The sequence below is a fragment of the Cebus imitator genome, unplaced genomic scaffold (assembly GCF_001604975.1).
Source record: "Cebus imitator isolate Cc_AM_T3 unplaced genomic scaffold, Cebus_imitator-1.0 Scaffold219, whole genome shotgun sequence".
NCBI lineage: Eukaryota > Metazoa > Chordata > Mammalia > Primates > Cebidae > Cebus > Cebus imitator.
Genome location: NW_016107534.1, coordinates 3,113,246 through 3,135,065, shown reverse-complemented (window position 1 = coordinate 3,135,065; position 21,820 = coordinate 3,113,246). Strand labels below are relative to the sequence as shown.

At 38.2% G+C, this 21,820-nt stretch overlaps 1 protein-coding gene across 3 annotated transcripts in view; it reads left to right on the top strand.

The window, feature by feature from the left end:
* TNPO3 (transportin 3) overlaps positions 1 to 21,820 on the top strand; it is a 97,686-nt gene that overhangs the window by 58,231 nt on the left and 17,635 nt on the right. For all 3 annotated transcript variants that reach the window (XM_017549533.1, XM_017549534.2, XM_037746074.1), the window contains 10 exons: positions 1,078 to 1,169; positions 3,026 to 3,165; positions 6,578 to 6,769; positions 9,202 to 9,293; positions 10,981 to 11,057; positions 13,503 to 13,563; positions 14,368 to 14,508; positions 17,323 to 17,439; positions 18,618 to 18,712; positions 20,320 to 20,476. In XM_017549533.1, the coding sequence (XP_017405022.1) occupies positions 1,078 to 1,169; positions 3,026 to 3,165; positions 6,578 to 6,769; positions 9,202 to 9,293; positions 10,981 to 11,057; positions 13,503 to 13,563; positions 14,368 to 14,508; positions 17,323 to 17,439; positions 18,618 to 18,712; positions 20,320 to 20,476 (1,164 nt within the window). The remainder of the gene's footprint in view (positions 1 to 1,077; positions 1,170 to 3,025; positions 3,166 to 6,577; positions 6,770 to 9,201; positions 9,294 to 10,980; positions 11,058 to 13,502; positions 13,564 to 14,367; positions 14,509 to 17,322; positions 17,440 to 18,617; positions 18,713 to 20,319; positions 20,477 to 21,820) is intronic.

The following is a 21,820-nucleotide window of genomic DNA, read 5'->3' as shown; positions in this document are numbered from 1 at the left end:
GCTTTGTCACAGCAATACTGAATTAACCTAAATTTCTTTTTGTAACTGATTTTTTGTCTATATGGGCATAATACGATTTAGAAAGTGTTAATGAAAGTATAACTATTTTCATTAAGCAAAGCATATTTATTGACCCATCTAGGAAGAGTTGGGGATTCTTAGAAAACCACTTAAGTGAGATCCCTGGATCTTAGACAGATGACCTCTGCTCAGATTTCAGCTCTTTTCTCTGACTCTATAGCTTTGTGAAATCCTTTGATCTTCTCCAGACCTACTATACAAATTTATGTAAATTATCAATGTCGTTCAAGATATACTTGTGGAACATGAGCCTCATGAGATGTTTTTTGCCAAAAAAAAGTTATATCATTAAAGTTAAGAAATGATGTAAATAGTATATTAAAGGCTCTATGAAGTTGTATAACAAGAGAGCTGTTTCATTTTGCCTTCCCTAGCAGTATCTGTTATTTGACTGTAAAAGTATTATTTAGTCACATTCTGTAGGTGGATATAATCTGGGAAATTCTGGACCAGAACATCTCTGAGTATTCTGCAAGGTGTACCTTAAAAAAAAAAAAAAAAAAAAATTAATTCTGCTTGGATATAGTATTGTGATAGGTGCTTCTAAACAACTGCTTTTTAGGAATTTAATCAATACTACCAGTGTTAATGCAAATAAGTAGTTTAAAACAATGGAAATTTAAAGCCAATACATATGCAGAGGATTTAGATTGTGTCTCCATTTTAAGTGTGTTTATGTATTTATCAGTTATTATCAGGACCAGGAAAAGACACTCATGTACTGTGTTTTGTTTTTCTCATAGTAGTCATTTTCTGGGGGCAGATGATAATTTTGATAAACTCTTGGGGGTCTAAATGGGTTTATTTCAAATATTAAAATAGTTACTCTAGTTAGTGATGATTTAAAAAAATGAAAATAATATTCTTGTCTGGCTTGAGAGATAATTAGATTTAGAAACAGGGAGCAGGATTTATTTTAACTGGATTTTTTGTTTTGTTTGTTTTGGCGTTCTGTTTTCCGTTTAATGGATGCATAATCCACCTCTTCTTCTCTAGTTATATTCTACTCTGAAAGAAGGCAACCCACCCTGGGAGGTGACAGAAGCGGTTCTCTTTATCATGGCTGCTATAGCAAAGAGTGTTGATCCGTGAGTGTCTCCTAAGTCTTTTGCTGGGAACTCTAAATATCAAGAGGAAGGAAAATTACACTATTTTTTTCTTATATGGTATATAACTGGAGACTTTTAGAACTTCTCACTTCTGTTGTACTGTCTACTCTTCTGACTTCTAGAGTCTAGTCCAGGGTAGCCTGAATTGCTGATACCGTGTTTTAACCATATTTCCTAGAGCTGAAATTATTTTATTCTTGATGCTAGGAATGGAATGCTGATTTATTTTTCCAACTGAGGCTCCCTTGTGAAAGTTGGTATGGTAAAGAATTTGTTAGACTGTTTAATTCTTGGTACTTGCTTAAAAGCAATTGAATAATGGGTTTCCCGCTTTTGTGACCTTGGGTAAGTTATTCTTACAAAATTGATCACATTGTTTTGAGTTTCAGAGAGGCAAGGCATAGGCACCTTTTCACCTAAAAGAGCCAGATCTAAAGGGCAATTACTAGTTTGATTATGGCTATTGAAAAATTTCAAATTGTTCAAATTTTACTTATAATTGCATAGCATAGAAATTCTATTTACTTTGTGCCATGAGTATATAAATTATGTTAATATTTTCCACATTGAATTGTGATCTGATACCTGCAATCAAGCTCGCTATTCTGTCTTGATTGGTGAGATCATTAAGGCAGATATTTATAAAAAGCACAGTGCTTCTTTCTTAGCTGCCTTTCAGGGCCTCAATGAGATCTTATATTGTTTCTAATCCAGTAAATATTCAAGGAGGTAGAATAGGTTTATTCTCTATTAAAAAGTTCTGGTCCTTAATTACATATATATCACACTATTTTCTCTTAAACCCATTTTGGTGTCATTTTGAACCTTCTGTGACAAGTCTGAAGATTATTAAAATCATTAATAGTCTGATATGTCTTGGTTTGAAAAATGATGGGTAGATAGTCTTCATTAATTGGCTTAGTGTCCCTAGGAAACATAAGGCATAAATGAGAGATTTGATATATTTTTCTGTCTGTGTTTCAAGCCAACTGCATGATTATAATTAAGTGCATATAAAAGGACTTAATAGACCTAGTTTATCAGCAGAGGGTAATCTTGCTCTAATCCAGGACATTATTTACATTTGAAACATCTTTCATTTCTAGATTAAGTTCTGCCACTTTGGGGGCATACTCCACTCTACTCAAAAGGTCTTTAGCCAGTATATTTTGTGGCGGGCAGGGGGAGAAGGAGAGGGAACAGATAAACTCATGGAGCTGTGGCAAGTGTTTGGTTAATTTTCCCTCATGTTCCAAATCGGGGCACCTTAACCTATTTCTGCAGCTTGTTTTCTTGTTTCAGTTAATGAGCTGGCTACCCATACTCACCTGTTCTTAAAGTTTCCAATATCCAGCTATAAGAAATCTTTTGGAGAATAACAACAGAGAGTGGTCTGTGAGAATTATTCATTCATCTAATTAGCCATTCAGCAATATTTATGGAGTGCCCACTATGTGCCAGGCACTGTTCTAGGTGCTGCAGCTATAGGAATAAATAAAATAGATTCTTTAAAAGAAGACATTCATCCACAGTAAATGTCTGCCTCTCCAATTTAAAGAGCCTGTGTTTGATAGCTTGGTATGTCTTTAGACACTTTACTGGCATTCAGAAGATTAAGGAGCAGTATGTTTTTTCTGAAACAGTATCTTTCATTTCTATCTTTTCCCCTTTTTTGAGAATTTGAAAATCTTTCATAACAAATACCAAGTACTTTTATCTTAATGGTTATTTAGAAATAAGCCTTTTAGCAGTGCTATGTGTCATCACAGGCTGTTATTTGGCCAGAATATAACTTCTGAAATCAGTAACTGTGAGTACTTACTGTCTGTACTCAGGGAGAACAATCCAACACTTGTGGAAGTCCTGGAAGGAGTTGTCCGCCTTCCGGAGACTGTACATACAGCTGTGCGATACACCAGCATTGAATTGGTTGGAGAGATGAGTGAAGTAGTTGATCGAAATCCTCAGTTCCTTGGTATGTGTGATCTCTCTCTTCTGCCACTTCTAACTTGTCATTTTTCTGATTTTTCTTCTCATCTCTTACTTTTGCATTTGTTTTCCTTTCTGTTTTTTTTTTTTTTTAACAATGTTTATAGAAACTGAGAGTAAACAATATATCCTAAGTTAGTTCTTAGTTTATATAACATTTATAGTCTCATCTGGGAGACGGACTTTTGAAAGATTACAGATAGAGAAACTGAACAGTTAGCTTCTAGTAGTCTGTGTAAGCATAAACGTTTATGTCTCTGATAGTCTTTGGCATATGCTTAAGCTAATCACACTCTCTTATAGTTCTGACCTACTAGAAGCTTCTAAAGAGCCAAAGCAAAGGAGGTAATTTTTCACTTGTGATACGTGCTCCATTTAAAAACCAAGAACTAGTATTCAAAACTAAATAACGACAAATTAAAATGAAGACTATTATATAACCTCTGGCTGTTCTATTGACTTGAAAAAATAACTAAAGATCATAAGTAACAAGTTTAGAATTAAAGTTAGAAGTCATTTATTCTAACCTCTTCATTTTATAGACAAGGAAATTGAGGCCCAAAGAGACTAAATAACTTATCCAGGGTAATACATATCAAGTCCTGACATTTACGAGGGATACATTCTGAGAATTTTAATAATGCCAAAATTTGTGATTAGTATTGTATCATTAAGTTTGATATGTTTCCTGTGTATGTCTTTATTATCATCATTTTACTGGATTTTATTTTACACATCTGTTTTTATTGACTGAAAGACATGCTAAAAAGTGAATGTATTCTTTGTTTCTATACAGTGAGCTGCTTTCTAAGTTCAACATACTATTTCTGTCTTTCTTTCCTTTTTTTTTTTTTTTTTTGAGACGGAGTTTCGATCTTGTTACCCAGGCTGGAGTGCAATGGTGCGATCTTGGCTCATCACAACCTCCGCCTTCTGGGTTCAGGCAATTCTCCTGCCTCAGCCTCCTTAGTAGCTGGGATTACAGGCACGCGCCACCATGCCCAGCTAATTTTTTGTATTTTTAGTAGAGATGGGGTTTCACCATGTTGACCAGGATAGTCTTGATCTCTTGACCTCGTGATCCACCCGCCTCGGCCTCCCAAAGTGCTGGGATTACAGGTGTGAGCCACCGTGCCCGGCCCCTTTTATTTATTTATTTTTTGAGAGACAGAGTTTCATTTTGTTGCCCAGGCTGGAGTGCAGTGGTGTGATCTCAGCTCACTACAACCTCTGCCTCCCAGATTCAAGTGATTCTCTTGCCTCAGCCTCCCGAGTAGCTGGGATTACAAGTGCATGCCACTAGGCCCACTATTTTTTGTATTTTTTAGTAGAGACAGGGTTTCACCATGTTGGCCAGGCTGGTCTTAAACTCCTGACCTCAAGTGATCCGCCCACTTTGGGCTCCCAAAGTGCTAGGATTACAGGTGTGAGCCACAACACCCGGCCCAGCATACTATTTCCAAGTGTTTTCAAAATGCCTGTTTTCTAGTTCTTAGATTTCTGTACTTAATCTGGCTCAACATTTGGGTTTCTTTTCTGAACTATTTTTCCACCAAGAAACATAGTAGATTTGTTTGTGTGTTTTAATACCTTCAGTTAATGTCCAGAAAGCAGCAAATCTAGGTTGAATTGCAGACTCTTATCAAAAGATTTATCATTCAGTGCCACCTTTCTTGCAGTATCTCATTCAGATTTGTGCCTCAGCAGTAGACAGATTGCTCTGTGTTCATTCTCAGAATAGTCAAAACCACAAATAACCCAATTTAAGAATCACAGAAGTCTACATTATTAGAGTTGCTTGGACTAGGTTCTTAGAGTCTAGGTCTTTTGATTCCTAAATTAACAGGATTGGGTTTTAGTTTTGGTTTTTTCTTTCTGGTGGAGGTAGGGCAGGTTATGCTGAGTTTGGACATCGTATTGATCTTTAGACTAAAAATGGACATAATTGTTTTAAATGGGCTTTAAGACATTATTCTTGGCCGGGTGTGGTAGTTCATGCCTGTAATCCCAGCACTTTGGGAGACTGAGGCAAGTGAACATCTGAGTTCAGGAGTTTGAGACCAGCCTGGCCAACAGGCGAAACCCCGTCTCTACTAAAAATACAAAAAAATTAGCCAGGCGTGGTGGTGCATGCCTATAATCCCAGCTACTTGGGAGGCTGAGGCAGGGAGAATCGCTTGAACCCAGGAGGCAGAGGTTGCAGTGAGCCGAGATTGCTCCACTGCACTTCAGCCTGGTTGACAGAGTAAGACTCCATCTTAAAAAAAAAAGACATTTTCTTTTGGTTCTTTATACTTTTTCACAGTTTGCTACAAGGTCAATCTAAAGTACTCACAATGACCTTTAACAATACATGGCTTTTTGGCCAGGCACGGTGGTAATCCCAGCACTTGGGGAGACTGAGTCAGGTGAATCACTTGAGGCCAAGAGTTTGACATCAGCCTGACCAACATGGTGAAACATTGTCTCTACTAAAAATACAAAAATTAGCCGGGCTTGGTGGTGCGTGCCTGTCGTCCCAGCTACTTGGGAGTCTGAGGCAAGAGAATTGCTTGAACCCATGAGGCAGAGGTTGTATTGAGCCGAGATGACACCACTGTACTCCAGCCTGTGAGACAAACACTGTTCCCAGGAAAGTATATGTATGTATATGTATATATATATATATCCCTTAGAAAAACCATACACACACACACACACACACACACACACACACACACACACACACGCGGTTTTTCTAAAGGTTTTTTCATCATAGAAAAACATTCTGATTTTTATGAAAGAAGGTAAAAAGATGAGTATAATTAGCTCTATAGAAATTCAACTTTATAATAAACTTTCTTGGAACACTTATATTTGGTAAAATTAAAACATAATGAATTAATTCATCTAGAAGTGCTGAAGATTCATCTGCGTATTTTAAGGCCTTTTGTAACTAGAAAGAAGCAAGTATAAGTTCAGCTTCAGATACCTATCCTTGTCCTAATTCATAAATCTTGTTTTACTGAGTAATTCACCTCTTGGTATAATTGTAACTCCCTGAGCTTTGCATTCTTTTTTACATTGCCATATTTTTAATACCTGGATTACCATATATGCTCTTAAGTCAGTGGTTTACAAACTGCTCTGTGAGTCCCTGGGAGTTTTAAGGAACAGTTGACTGCCCTGAGGGAAGAAATGGAAGATGAAGTAGATGAGGCTCAGGGTCTATTGACAATATGTAAGTGAGATAAGCTCCATTTTTATGTGTTTTATTTATTGTGGTTCTGAACACATTTCACTTTTTAAAGGGGTTCTTTTGCTTTAAAAAAAGAAAAGCAAGTATACCTCTGTTCTAACAAACTTCAAGTTTTCCTTTAGTTTCAGGTATGTAATCTCTGCTTGATTTTTCTTCTTAGACCCTGTGTTGGGCTATTTGATGAAAGGCCTGTGTGAAAAGCCCCTGGCTTCTGCTGCAGCCAAAGCCATTCATAACATTTGCTCTGTCTGCCGAGATCACATGGCTCAGCACTTTAATGGACTCCTGGAGATTGCCCGTTCCCTTGATTCCTTCCTATTGTCTCCAGAAGCTGCTGTGGGCTTGCTAAAAGGTATTTACTTGATGTTAACCGTTAATAGTCACCTCATAACCACTACTTGGGGTAATCTTACATCTGTCATATCCCAGTTTTTCAGTTGCAATGTATTAGTGATGGGGAAGGTGGCTTTTCCACTAGATGGGATAGTGTTGACTATATATATGTACATGCATTCTTTTCTTGAACTATCTTAAGGCTATATAATTAATACTATTTGCAGTATGTATAGCACAGACCTAGATTTGGGTAGAGACAACATATTCAAACTGAACATGGTTGGTTTTTAAGTTGGAAGAATGAAAAGGGAGACCATAGAAGCATTGTCATACCAAAGAGGGAAGGGGGAGTTGAAAGGTAGCATACATGGATCAGTGCCATAAGTAGAAGTCAGGGGTCCTGGTCTCTTAGTAGCCTTAGCCATTACTGATCAGCTTATACTCAGGAATTGTCTATCAAGAGGCAAACAGCCATTGTGATGATGAGGCTCAGACTTAATAGAAGAACTAGAGAAATTAAGGCGAGGGAAAAAGACTTAGAACAGTCTTTAAGCGTGATGGCTATTTTTAAATATTTGAGAGATGGTCTTTTAAAAGAAGGATCATATTTATTTTACGAGTAGTTACTTGTCAGCCATTTATAGAGAAGCATATACTGTCTCCTAGGAAGCAAACGGTCTAAACCATACTTTCTGAACACAGATTGGGGTGCCCTGTGAGGTAATGAAATTCTTACTACTGGTAAATTAGAGAGGATTGAGGTATATTAAATAAAGGATTGGGTAAAATAACCTGTGTGGTTTCTTCTAAGCTTATGTGACTTGTTAAACAATTAGCCTTGACAAGAGTGGATGGCCTTATTTGTGAATTCTGTCCTTTGTCATTTGTATGACCAGATTCCTTACCAACTAGTGTGACTGTTTTTTTGTATCAGATTTTCTTTCTGTACCTTGGGTTTTTTTGTTTCCCTTCATAGGCACAGATAAATCAGAGTCAAATATTTTTGTCATTTTCTATTGGAATTTAACCTTGATATTGAAGTGATGTCTAACCTATAGTATAATGTGGCCTCCCAATTATCAGTGGTGTCTAATAGATGTAGAAAATGTTTTTCAGTTTTATTTCTTTATTCATTTATTTATTTTTGTTTTTTTTTTAGAGAAGGTCATGCTTTTTGCCAGGCTGGGATGCAGTGGCGTGATCATAGCTCACTATAAACTTGAACTCCTAGGCTCAAGTGATACTTCTGTCTCAGCTTTCCAAGTGGCAAGGACTAGGTGCACACCACTATGCTCAACTAATTTTTTAAATATTTAGTAGAGAAAACGTCTTGCTGTGTAGCCATGGCTGGTCTTGAACTCCTGGCTTCAAGTGATCCTCCCGTCTTGGCCTCCCAAAGTACTGAGATACCAGGCATGAGCCACTATGCCTGGCTGAAAACTTTTTACAGTAACATACTTTTCTGTAGGAATGAATTAAAAGGAATAGGCTTTTCCCTCCTAGTTTTAAAGAAAAGTCTAACTCGTCTATGGCTTATACACTGCCAGGAAGAGTCACTTTTTTTTTTTTTTTTAATTCAAATTTGAAGATTTAGGGATAAATTACTGTTCTGTTGAATGAAACTTCAAGAAATGAAAACATTTATATTCAAGGTGTTTTTTGACCTAGAAGGAACCTAAGCATTATAATATGTAATCCTTTGGATTTCGGGAAGGTGTTTCAGCAGTTGGTAGGGATAGAATGGAGATTGCAGCAAGAGGGAGGCTGAGTAGGAAGGGTCTGGGCCTTCTGTCTTTCCTCGAACCTAAAACTGCGTCTTTTGGTTTTTTTTTTTTAACCTATTTTATTGGAGTTGCAAGTCAAGGTTTTGTTTAGGAGGGAAAAAGAAGTAGGGGGTGGGAGGCTTTTGTAACAATTATTTTTTAAAAGAAACAAAGGCAAATTTAACTGTTACTTGGCTGTTCAAGTCTCTTATTTCATAAAGAAATTGAGGCCCAGAGAAAATATCTTTCATAACCTTATAGAAATCTCTAATTTCATCCATTCTTCTAAAAGCATTATGTCAGAATTTCTCTTATGATAAGAATTGCCAGAAGTACTTATCAAAAATAAAGACTCTCTTTGAACCACTAAATCAGAATCTCTGGGAAGTTTGAGAAACATTACGCTATGGTTTACATTTTAAAATAGGTTTGCCATTGGCTTTGTGAAGGAGATTTTTAAAAGTCTGACAAATATTAACTTCAGTTGTGTCAGTTAGTCTTAGCCTTCTAAGCCAAATAAAGAAAAAGCAACTGTAAAAAACAAAGTATTGTAATTTTAAACAACAATGCTGATCTTTTTAAGAATCAGCATTGTTTCACTTTTTCTGTTCACTCATGTTAGAGACCAGTTGAGTTACCTCAATTCAGCATTTATTTTTCATTTGCATCTTCCTTTGTTTTTCAGGGACAGCACTTGTCCTAGCCCGATTACCTTTGGAAAAGATTACTGAATGTCTTAGTGAACTATGTTCTGTTCAGGTTATGGCATTGAAAAAGGTAAGTCTGATTAAGGAACGTGTGAAACAAATATAAGACGTTTACATGTTAAAAATGAAACGACAAAATTACTTATTTTACAGATATTTTATCTACCTAGAAAATCCAAGAAAATGCACTAAGAATTTATTAAAATTAATAATGCTATGAAAGTAGCTGCATACAAGAAATAGGTATTTCAGAATTAATGGATTCTCACTGTATCAGTGTTAACACAAAAACCAAATTTTATAAAATATTTTAAAGAGGCTTATCCTGAGCCAATATGAGTGAACACGGCCCAGGGAAACCCAGTCTCGAGGAGGTCTGAGAAAGTGTGCTTGAGGTGGTGGGATTTTGGCTTAATTTTATACATTTCAGGGATGCAGGAGTTACAGGCAAATACATAAATCAAAACGTGGAAAGTATACATTGGTTTGGTCTAAAAAGATGAGCTATCTTGAAGTAGGGGCTTACAAGTCATAGGTGGCTTCAGAGATTAAAGAATCTGTAGATATGACTTAACTCTTGCCTTGTGTGACTTCAGATCTTGTTTATAATTTGGTATCTTATTGCCACAAAGAGTTTTTGATCAGCTGGGCATGGTGAGTCACACCTGTAATTCCAGCATGTTGGGAGGCCAAGGCAGGTGGATCATGTGAGTTCAAGACCAGCCTGATCAATGTGGTGAAACCCTGGTCTCTCCTAAAAATACAAAGAATTAGCCGGATATGATGGTGTACACTTATAATCTCAGCTACTCATGAGGCTGAGGTAGGAGAATCACTTGAACCTGAGAGTCTGAAGTTGCAGTGAACTGAAATTGCACCACTGCAGTCCAGCCTGGGTGACAGAGGGAGACTCCATCTCAAAAAAAAAAAAAAAAAAAAAGTCTTTGATCAGCCTTACCTCCATTTAACATTCATGCTGGCCAGTTGTACCTAAACTCCAAAAGGTAGGGAATATAACAAAATGTGTCTGACCTCCCTTCCCATCATGGCCGAGAACTCCATTTTTAAGGTTTCACTGGGGTCCCATTGGCAAGAGGAGGGGCCTGTTCAGTTGGTGAGTGACTTAGGATTTTATTTTTAGTTTACATTGGTAATCATCAATTAGAAAATATAATGGGAAAAAAATTCATTCAAGTCAGTAATCAACGCCAGAACCTACCTTATTTCCTTAAAGAATACTTTAAAGATGTCAACTCTTCTCTGGTTATATTTATATTGCAATAACTGTAGATATACCAATGGGGTTTTTAGAACTTGATATTTCTATAGTTCATCTTTGATGATTTACTAATGGGAGTATCTAAGAAATTTTAGGAAAGAAGAGTAAGAGACCACAATATAAAGCTAAATATATAATCTTTTACATATTGTGTAACATAACATATATACAGTCTATATTGTGTAATATATATAATAATTATAATTAAAATAAATGGGAAAAAAATCAAATGAGACTGTTTTCTACTCCTCCGTGATCAGACAGTAAAATGTAGTAATATGTAGTCTTGGCCAGGATGCAATAAGATGGAAGAAAGTAATTTGACAGTATAAATTAAAATTTGCACCATTTGAGTAACTTTTAGGACTTTATATAAGGAAATAAGCAGAGATTGAGACAAAGGCTGATGTATGTTCTAGTGTTGGCTATGGATTTGTACATGTGACGATTGGGTGTTAATGTCCTTTTGTCTCTTCAGCTGTTGTCTCAAGAGCCCAGCAATGGCATATCCTCAGATCCCACTGTGTTCTTAGATCGCCTTGCCGTAATATTTAGGTAAGAAAGGAGACTCTGGTTGCCTTACTGGGTTAAAGGCTCAAATGAAACCATTATGTGTTGAAGTAAGCAGGTGTTTTTTCCTCATACTTGCAAGTATCTTCCTGTGTTTGAAGACTAATTAAGCCAACTGTTACCTTAAGTTCTGGGACAAAGGCAAATTCTAAGAATTCTTTCCTGGTAGGTCTTTGTTAAAAGACTCATTAAAAGTGGACGGCCAGGCTCAATGGCTCATGCCTTAATCCCAGCACTTTGGAGGCCAAAGCAGATGGATTGCTTGAGCTTAGGAGTTCCAGACCAGCCTGGGCAACATGGCAAAACCTTGTCTCTCCCAAAAATACAAAAATTAGCTGGGTGTGGTGGCATGGGTCTGTGGTCCCAGTTACTTGGGAGGCTCAGGTGGGAGGATTACTTGAGCCTGGGAAGCAGAAGTTGCAGTGAACTGAGATGATGCCACTGCACTCTAGCCTGGGTGACAGAGTAAGAACCCCATCTCAAAAAAAAAAGAAGAAAGACTCTTTAAAAATGGGATTCTTGGCTGGGTATGGTGGCTCACATCTGTAATCCCAGTACTTTGGGAGGCCAAGGTGGGCGAATTATGAGGTCAGGAGATCGAGACCATCCTGGCTAACACAGTGAAACCCCATCTCTACTAAAAATACAAAAAATTAGCCAAGCATTGTGGCACACACCTGTAGTCCTAGCTACTTGGGTGGCTGAGGTAGGAGAATTGCTTGAACCTGGAAGGTAGAGGTTGCAGTGAGCCGAGACACCACTGCACTGCAGCCTGGGTGACAGTGCCTCTGTCTAAAAAAAAAAAAAAAAAGGAATTCTTTTGGTCTCCAGTTCTGTGGAGACCATACTTGCAAGTATCTTCTGGTCAAAAGACCAGAATTTCCCATGCATCATCATTTCACATGAATCAGAATCACCTGGGCTTATCAAAACACAGATTGCTAGGTCCTATCCCCCGAGTGTCTGATTCATTGGATCTTGGGTAGGTAGAACCTGAAAATTTACATTTCTGATAATTCCTGGGTAATGCTGATGATTCTGCTTGCTATTGCAGAGACCATACTTACAAAACTATTGCTATGTAGTGTATACAAAATACAAAATGAAGTACAAAAATAAAATGAAGCTTCTTCAGTGATCAGGTGAAACTAATGCGTCTTTGAAGTCAAGAGGAGCCTAATGATTAAAAAGGCATTTGAGTGACAGTTTTCAAAGGGTTGTTGTAACTGAGTAGCATAATTTATAATTTGTGGGAATCATGTATAACTGGAATGTTATAGTAATCATTGCGTAGAAGCCTATGTGGGATAAATATAAACAAAAGTAATATTTTCACTCATTAGTTATTGCCAACAGGCATCTTTTTCTGAGTTGGTGCAATGCTTTCCTTTTATAATTAAGAGAGCCCTGTTAATAGGCCATTCTGGAACCTATTAACAGTAATATTTCACAGTAAATGAAAGTCTGCAATAGATGTAAATGCTTGAATTAAAGAAAGTTAAATTTTTATTAAGTTGTTGAGCTTTTTAAAACTAAAGAGTAACTATCCTTTAAAGTAGTTAGTAGTTAATCTGGGGGTTTTTTTCCTGCTTTTCTTCAAATTAGTGGGCTCTAGAACTAGACAGAGGAGTTATATTTGGCTGATTGTGGATGGGACATTGGATTCAGACTAGAACTACATCTTTGGACTACACTTCCTATAGCTTTTTGTCTTTTAGTGCAAGGAATACTTGTTTTTAAAGCAATAATTGGTTTTTAATAGTGGATTTAGACAAACTATATATTTTTTGTTAATTTGGAAGAAACTACATATTTAGGTGTTTTGTTTGTTTGTTTTCTTTTTGAATTGGATTTTCACTCCATCCACTTGTTGCCCGGGCCAGAGTACAATAGTGTTATCTCGGCTCACTGCAACCTCTGCCTCCCAGGTTCAAGCAATTCTCCTGCCTCAGCCTCCTGAGTAGCTAGGATTACAGGCATGCACCACCACTCCTAATTTTTATATTTTGAGTAGAGACAGGGCTTCACCATGTTAGTCAAGCTGGTCTTAAACTCCTAACCTCAGGTTATCTACCCACCTCAGCCTCCCAAAGTGCTGGGATTATGGGCATGAGCTACTGTGCCTGGCCCATATTCAAATGTATTAAGGGAAAAAATGAAAAACATATCTCTAGTGCCTCACAGCCCACGTACACAAAGTTGGATTGAATTTGCGTGTTCTATTGGAAGTGACTTGAAGGTGACCAAAAAAAATGATAGGATAATTTTAAAGTATGTGCTTGTAAAGGTGATGTAAGTAAATGTCTTTATCGTCTGGTTTTCTTTATTTGGTGAAAATGATACTAAGTAAGCAAGCAGGGCTCAGGGCTCTGGGTCCTCAGTGAAATTGCTCTTTATTCAGTATTTTGGGCCTTTGTCTTTTTTTCCCAGACATACCAATCCCATTGTGGAAAATGGACAGACTCATCCGTGCCAAAAAGTCATACAGGAAGTAAGTGCTAATGGCAGGGCTTTGGGTAACTCACTTGAGAAGGTACTGTCTTCCAAGTTCATAGAGAGATCCAATTTGCTGATATGCTTTCAATGAATGAGGGTTAGAGCCATCCAGATATCTTTTATTTTGGATTTGATGACAAAACAGGCTGCAGGGGAATGCATTGAAATGCGAGAGAAGTGGTAGAAAGAGATTTACTGTGTGCCTCCTATAGAGTTGTTAGTAGGACTGATCAGTACCAACAATATTTTTGGCAAAGCTAGTGACTTCAGTTTTCTTAGTAATGACATATTTCCCTTCTACTTTTTTCACTGAGGGTTATATGAGCATCAAAAGTCTCGTTTTAAGAATTGCTTTTGAGACTGCAGGGGACAAACTACATAAACACTAAATATCCTTAAGTGTCCAGTGGTCTCAGATGATGCCACTTCCTTAACTCTGGTCCTTTTGTTCAAAGTCTTCCACCTTCCAAGAACTATCTTTAAACATCTCTTCCTGTATAACTCATATTCATTCTTTTCATCATTTTTCAGGAAAGTTTAGGAAATTGTGTATCTCTGTCTTTTAGCAAAGTTAGACACGCTCTTCTTCCAGTTTTAAAGAGGCACTGTTCTCTTGTTAAGTGGTAGGGTTTTGTGGTGGGTAGTCTATTGAACCTGTGCATCCTGGCCATGTATGTTCCTATAAAGAAAATTTTGTCCCAGTTATTTAAAAACTAAATGAGATGTTACCAACTTAGCAGTTTTTCAGGTCCTAGTTGTTGAATATTTTTTTTCTTGTGTTCTTTTTCTTTTAACCCAGATATGGCCAGTTTTATCCGAGACTCTAAATAAGCACCGAGCTGATAATCGGATTGTAGAGCGTTGTTGCAGGTGCCTGCGCTTTGCTGTTCGCTGTGTAGGCAAAGGATCTGCAGCGCTGCTGCAGCCACTGGTCACACAGGTGAAGTTGTCTGTAATGGGGGCGTGTGTTTCATGTACAGAATTTGAAATAGAAGGCCGGGTGCAGCAGCTCACACTGTAATCCCAACACCCTGGGAGACTGAGGCAGGTGGATCAAGATGGTTAGGCCGGGTGCAGCAGCTCACACTTGTAATCCCAGCACTTTGGGAGGCCGAGGCTGGTGGATCACCTGAGGTCAGGAGTTCGAGACCAGCCTGGCCAACATGGTGAAACCCTGTCTCTACTAAAAATACAAAAATTAGCCAGGCATCCCAGCTACTCGGGAGGCTAAGGCAGGAGAATCACTTGAACCCAGGAGGCGGAGGCTGCAATGAGCCAAGACTGCCCCACTGCACTCCAGCCAGAGTAACAGAGCAAAACTTGGTCTCAAAAAAAAAAAAAAAATTTGGAATGGGACCCTTTAGAACAAAAATTTTGCTCATGAAATGAAACACTTTTTTATTTATTAATTAACAAACCAAAAGAAAACTTGAAAGAGATTAATGCCTGTGATAGATAAATTGTCTATAAAGGAAACACCCTAAAATCTCTTCTGTATAGTAGGTATAGTAGTATTCTAAATAGCCACACAGTCCAGTCCAGTGTGAAATTCTGTGAAGCAAATAACTGGTGCTCAGTTCTTGTATACTGATGGTAAGCATTTTTTGTTCATATCCTTGGGGAAAAAATGTGGCAAGTCCAACTTTGCTGTTTCTTGGCCCAAAGGGCTTTTCTTCAATCTTGGCCACAGTTAGTTGTCCACAGAAGTTTCTTATTTGTCAAAAAATAAATTTGACTCTTTTAGTCATTAAGATTGATATGTAATTATGATGGTATGACTCACTAAATGATGTACACTAAAATCATATTCTCATCTAGAACTGTATGAGATGCCTGTGCTTAAGTCACTAAGTAATTTATGTTGATATTAACCTTATTGCAGGGCCAGGATGCCAGTGCCTAGGGCACAAGATTTAGGGGTACAAGGCAAAGTGCCAATCCTGCATTTGCAGGACTCTGAGGTGCTTTGTGAAATTTTGTACCCATGCTGTGAAGAAAATAGTCACAGAGCCCCAGGCTAGAGCCATACCCCACCCAACCTGAAGTGACAGTTCTCCACCTAGAGAGGGCACCTAGGGTGCAGATTTTAAGAAGGCACTGGCCCTAAGCATGAGTGCCCCCTTAAATTCTGCATCCTAGGTGCCCTCAACCACAGGCACAGGCATGCTGGTACAGTGTTGGTACTTGGATAACCTTACCTCCCTAAATTGTAGATTTGATTAAAGGTTGTACAGGTAAATATTTTAAAAGAATTTTAATTTTTAGTGATTTCTCTACTTTCACTGTATGCCAAGCACAAAAATATGTTTTCATTTAGGCGATGACCACCTCTGGTCAAGTTTCCCCTTCAGTGCAATACATTCTAGGTCTACTACAACTTGATAGAATGCCCCTTTGCTATTGGAGGATACCCTCTTGACTTTGATACCGTTTTTAAATTCCTGCTAGTTAAGTATATGACCAACCCAATGGAGTAGGTAGCACCATTATATGGGAGGTGTGTTCTAGAGTCAGTACATGTGACAAAAATTAAAATTATCCTTAAAAATCCCTTAACTCAGGAGCCAGCAGTCTATAGTCAGTGGGCCCTCCACCTGTTTTTGTTTTTTGTTTTTGTTTAATGTTTTACTGAGCTATAGCCATACTTCATTTAAGTATTATCTATGGTCATTTTTAGTCTACGCTGGCAAAGTTGAGTGGGCAGAGGACTAAATGGCAGACAAGATCTATACTTTTTACTAAGTAGCCCTTTAAGAAAATGTTTGGCAACCCTTGACTTAATCATTCCTTAGTAAAGCATGTAATTTTAAGTTTACAACATGGAATGGATTCATAACTCCCATCTCACGCTCATTCCATGACATAGGCCAACAGAAGAATTAGTTATTGTATCCTTTCAGTCCCCACCAAGTGCATAGAGTTGAATTTATATAATAAGATCAATACATATCTATTGTTGTGGCATTTTAAATAGGTGAATATACAATTGCTTCTTAATTCTGGGAGGATAGTGAAGTAAAAATTTTAAACAAATCATTTAAGTGCATATTGTGGCTGGGCGTGGTAGTGCACACCTGTAGTCCCAGCTGCTTGGGAGGCTGAGGTGGGAGGATCCCTTGAGACTGGTAGGTTGAGGCCACAGACCTCACCACTGTACTCAGCCTGGGCAACAGAGCAAAACCCTATCTCTTTAAAAAAATAATGTGCATATTGTATTAAAATATTTGCTCTGTTGAAATCCAAATATCTTGATAGAAAACACTCCTTTACTCTTTTTTACTTAGAAGATAAAATAGGTTTAGGAACAACTCAAAATTTAAACAGTGCCTTCACTGTCTTCTCCAAGATGAAGGCATTTGATATTGTTGTTCCAACTATGGCTGTATATCTTATTTAAAAATATGACCTATCTAAGGTGGAAGTGAGAGCAACCTTTATGTACTGGATGAAATATTCTGTGCTAGGGTTTTGCAAATATTATGTGAGCTCCCTGATAACTTCCAGCTTTAAGTATTAGACAACTCTTATACAGCATTGCCTTGGGAAAATCAAAGGTCAAAGGGTTGGAAGAATAGAGAACTTGAAAATTATTGAGAAATTGAGCCCTGTGTTTCATAAAATGGTGCTAACAAGCTTTACTATATTGCCGTGAAGAGAAGAAATCAGTCAATCTCTGAAATCCTTCCTGGAGAAAGCTTCATAAGTTGGTACTTTTTGAAGGGCGAAGCATTGAACTAATTGTTTCCCTTGACAGATGGTGAATGTGTACCATGTACATCAGCATTCCTGTTTCCTGTACCTTGGCAGTATCCTCGTGGATGAGTATGGCATGGAAGAAGGCTGTCGGCAGGGGCTACTAGACATGCTCCAGGTATCTTTTCCCTGGGGAGTGAAGACGCATCAGGCCTAGAGGGTCCGAAAGCCTAGCAGAATATTCTTTATCACATCTTTAATTCCGTTGCTTCCTTAGATTTTCCCCCAGGCATGTTGATTTCCTAATAACAGGGAAGTAAAAGCTTCCTAGTTGTTCTCTGAACAGGCCTGCTTGAGAGAATGAGACTGACCACAGGAGTGTAATGATTATTACAGATGTTACTGCCTGGTTTATGCTCTTCCAGAGATAGGGTGTTTGGAGGGGGGAGGAGGTGAGCAAGTGAATCTCTTAAGCTCAAGCATTATTGTATTTTTAACTTCTTGCCTGGAACAGCCATTTGACTAGTTTAAGCAGCAGGGAGGGTTTTAGAGTTAATAGCTGGCATTAGAAATGGCTCCTCAGACGCTGCTTTTCCGTTCCTTCTAGTCACAGAGGAGGAGTATTGAGTTGAAGTATGCTGTTTCTTTTCCCAAGACGTCTTTTCATTTAAAATTGATATTTCATAATTATTATGAAAACTTCCACTCCCTTAGTGGACTAGATCATATCTAGTACCTAAATAGAATCTTTGCTTTCAAAAATTTTCTAAAACTTTTGAGATGATATCTATTGAGTTTTATCAACTAAAATCTGTACCCTCAACCCTTTCTTAAAGTCCCCTGTGGACTTCAGGCGGGCACAGTAGCTCACGCCTCTAATCCCAGCACTTTAGGCTGAGGTGGGCGGATCACGAGTTCAGGAGTTTGAGACCAGCCTGGCCAATATGGTGAAACCCCATCTCTACTAGAAATATAAAAATTAGCTGGGTGTGGTGGTATGTGCCTGTAGTCCCAGCTACTTAGGAGGCTGAGAAAGAAGAATCACTTGAACCCGGGAGGCAGAGGTTTCAGTGAGCCAAGATCATGCCACTGCATTCTACCCTGGGCGACAGAGCAAGACTCCATCTCAGAAAAAAAAAAAAAAAAATTAAGGGCTTCATAGGTGAAAACTGTTTATGTCAACTGGGAATGATTTATGTCTTTCTTTTCCTGATCAGATATTCTCATTACAGTCTTTTTCTTTGCCCAGCTGTGCTTTTCTTTGTTCCTTTTGTACTTATTGTAATATATGGCAAGTCCGAATGCTGTGGCATTTCTAAAAAAAGCATTTCTTTTAAAATCACTCTTCTGTTTTAGGCACTGTGCATCCCCACCTTTCAGCTCCTGGAACAGCAGAATGGTCTCCAGAATCACCCTGACACTGTAGATGACCTGTTCCGGCTAGCCACTAGGTAAACCCTTCTGAGAAGCACATTTCATTTTTAATTGCTCATCCCATCACTGCTTAGTCTTGCCATCTGACTCTTGTTTTATTCTTGTAAAATGAAGTCACTGAAGTAGATTAATGATTCATAACCCCAAGGTAAATTGCAAGCTAATATATCCCCAGCAATGATGCAGAGTATTGCGGGAAGCAAGGATAAAGGAGCTGAGTTCCTGCCAGGAAGGAGGGAGCACACACAAGACAATGCAGTGTGCCTGGTAAAACACTTAACTAGATCATCTCTACAGTCCTCCATAGTTTTTAACCATTTGTGCTGTTGTGATTTCATGTTTCACCTCAGCCTTCCCCTTGAGAAGCTTAGCATCCTTTAGATATAATCAGTTTCAGAATAAAGAATGTTTAGGATTTTAAGGTGCCTTAGCAGTTGTCTCATACTGTATTTCTCAGCTGTATCAACAGCTTGCTTTATCAGTAGCACTGACAATATGATTGCCAAACTTCTGCTTGAATTCCTTAGTCCCTGACTAAGGAATTTTAACCAAACCTATAAGCATATAACTATTAAGAAAGAAAGAAAAAGATAAATCATTATTTTTCAAAACAAGAAAAACCCAACTGTTATATCATTTACAAATGCAAAGTAATATTGACTTGATAGTTTCATCTCAGGATTGAATATTGAACACTTTTTTTGTTAGTTTTCAGATTAGAAAAACTTTTTTTAGTAGATAGAATTGTTGGATGGGCTATCAACCTCTTTTCTTAGGGTATGTATTCCTTGGAAAACTAGTCCCTAGAAATGTTCTTTGTACAAATGATGAAACAAGTTTGGAATATACTGCATCTTTTTCTTAAGAGATTCTCCTGGTATATTAAAGGAACTTAGAAACCCGATAGTAGTTTAAAACAAAAAATAAACAGGCAAAACCACTTTTAAAATCAGCAACATTTCCCAAGCTTACTTGAATACACAACCTTTTCTTTGAAGGATTCCTGTTGACATCGTGGGGAACTGGAATTCTGTGAACTGTTGTTTGGGAAATGCTGTTGTAGCATCTTTAGGGCATTTTAACCAGGAGAGTTTCTACTTGTAAGTCCTTTTGACTGGTCTTTCTTGATTTATAAAATTTTATCTGGAAATTGGGTGTGGTAACATGTCTTTTAATATGCTAATCTAAGATGCCCTTTTTTTTTTTTGAGGGGCAACTTTAGATCACTACAAATTTGAGTAAAAAGTTGCTCCCATATACCCCTCCCTTCTAACACACACAGCCTTCCCCTCTCTCAGCATCCCCCACCAGAGTAGTACAAACAGTGACCCTATATTAACACATTGTTATCACCCAAAGTCCACAGTTTAATTAAGGTTCACTCTTGGTGTACATTCTGTGGGTTTTGACAAATATGTAATGACATGTATCCATTGTTATAGTATCATTTGGAATACTTTCCCTGCCATAAAAATCCTCTGTGTTCTGTCTGTTCATCCCTTCTTTGCTGAAACCCCCACCAACTACTGATCTTTTTTATTGTCTTCATCGTTTTGCCCTTTTACTCTGGCTGCTTTTATAGCCTAATCTTGTGATTTATACTTAGTTTCCCTTTCCACACCAGGTTTATTCAGCGTAGCCCTGTCACCTTGCTGAGGAGCCAAGTAGTCATCCCCATCTTACAGTGGGCCATTGCTTCTACTACCCTGGACCACCGGGATGCCAACTGTAGTGTCATGAGGTTCCTACGAGACCTCATTCATACAGGGGTAGCCAATGATGTAAGTATAAATGTGATACCATTTTTACTTAACAGCTTTTTTTTTTTGGTAGTTATTTTTTGCCTTATTTATTTATTGTACTTTAAGTTCTGGGGTACATGTGCAGATCATGCAGGATTGTTACATAGGTATACACATGCCATGGTGGTTTGCTGCATCCGTCTCCTTGTCATTCCTTAGGGGAAAACCATTATTCCAGTATTTCGTTACTTGGTCTGTATTGGTAGACATTATCATAGTGGATCATTCACTAGCCAAAATATCAACTAAGACACATGTGCTGGGTGCTTTAGGCTATATAAAGCAGTCTAAAACTGTTGCTGCTCTCAAACCATTTGGTGTTTAGTTGAAGAGAGAAACAAGTTTAAAGAGTTAAATAACAACAAGAAGCCAGTATTTGGTGTTTTCATTTGTTTTTGAGACAGGGTCTTGCTCTGTCACCTAGGCAGAGTACAGTGATGTGATCATGGCTCACTGCAGCCTCTGCCTCTCAGGCTCAAGGGATCCTCAGCCTACTGAGTAGCTAGGACTACAGACATTCACCACCGTGCCTGGTGAGTTTTCATATTTTTTGTAGGGATGGCGTTTCACCATGTTGCCCAGGTTGGTCTTGAACTCCTGGCCTAAAGTGATCCTCCCACCTTGGCCTCCAGTATTTGATTATCAGATAAGTGATAAAAGTCATGATTGATATGAGATTAGACAAGGGAAAGCTCTAGACAAAAGAGAGTTGGAATAATTTTCTGAAAGGGGAGGGATTTAAATGGAGCCATCAGATAGAGGTAGAATTTGGTTGGATTCGAGAGAGGTAGTCTAACTGCCTTTAAACTAGGATCAGAGCAATTCAGAATAGTACTAAGTTTGTTAGTAGACAGCTAAGCAGTGGGACCAGTAAAGTGGCTCACAGGAATTTCGAAGGTAGGTTTGGTTAGATGTGGAGTGAAATTGTAGATAAGGGAGAACAGTGAAGAAGTATGTATTCACTTCTGCATTCTATTCAGGCTGTTCATCTAAGAAGTTTGGCAGTAAAAGAAAATTACTAGATGGGAAAGGCAATTTAAAAAAATATTTTTCTCAAGGTATTAGAAATATATATGTGTGTGTGTTTAAAGACCACAAGAAGGAACGGTGCGGTGGCTCATGCCTGTAATCCCATCACTTTGGGAGGCCGAGGTGGGCAGATCACTTGAGGTCAGGAGTTCAAGACCAGCCTGGCCAACATGATGAAACCCGTCTCTACTAAAAATAAAAAAATTAGCTGAGCATGGTAGTGCATGCCTATAATCCCAACTACTAGGGGGGCTGAGGCAGGAGAATTGCTTGAACCTAGGGGGCAGAGGTTTT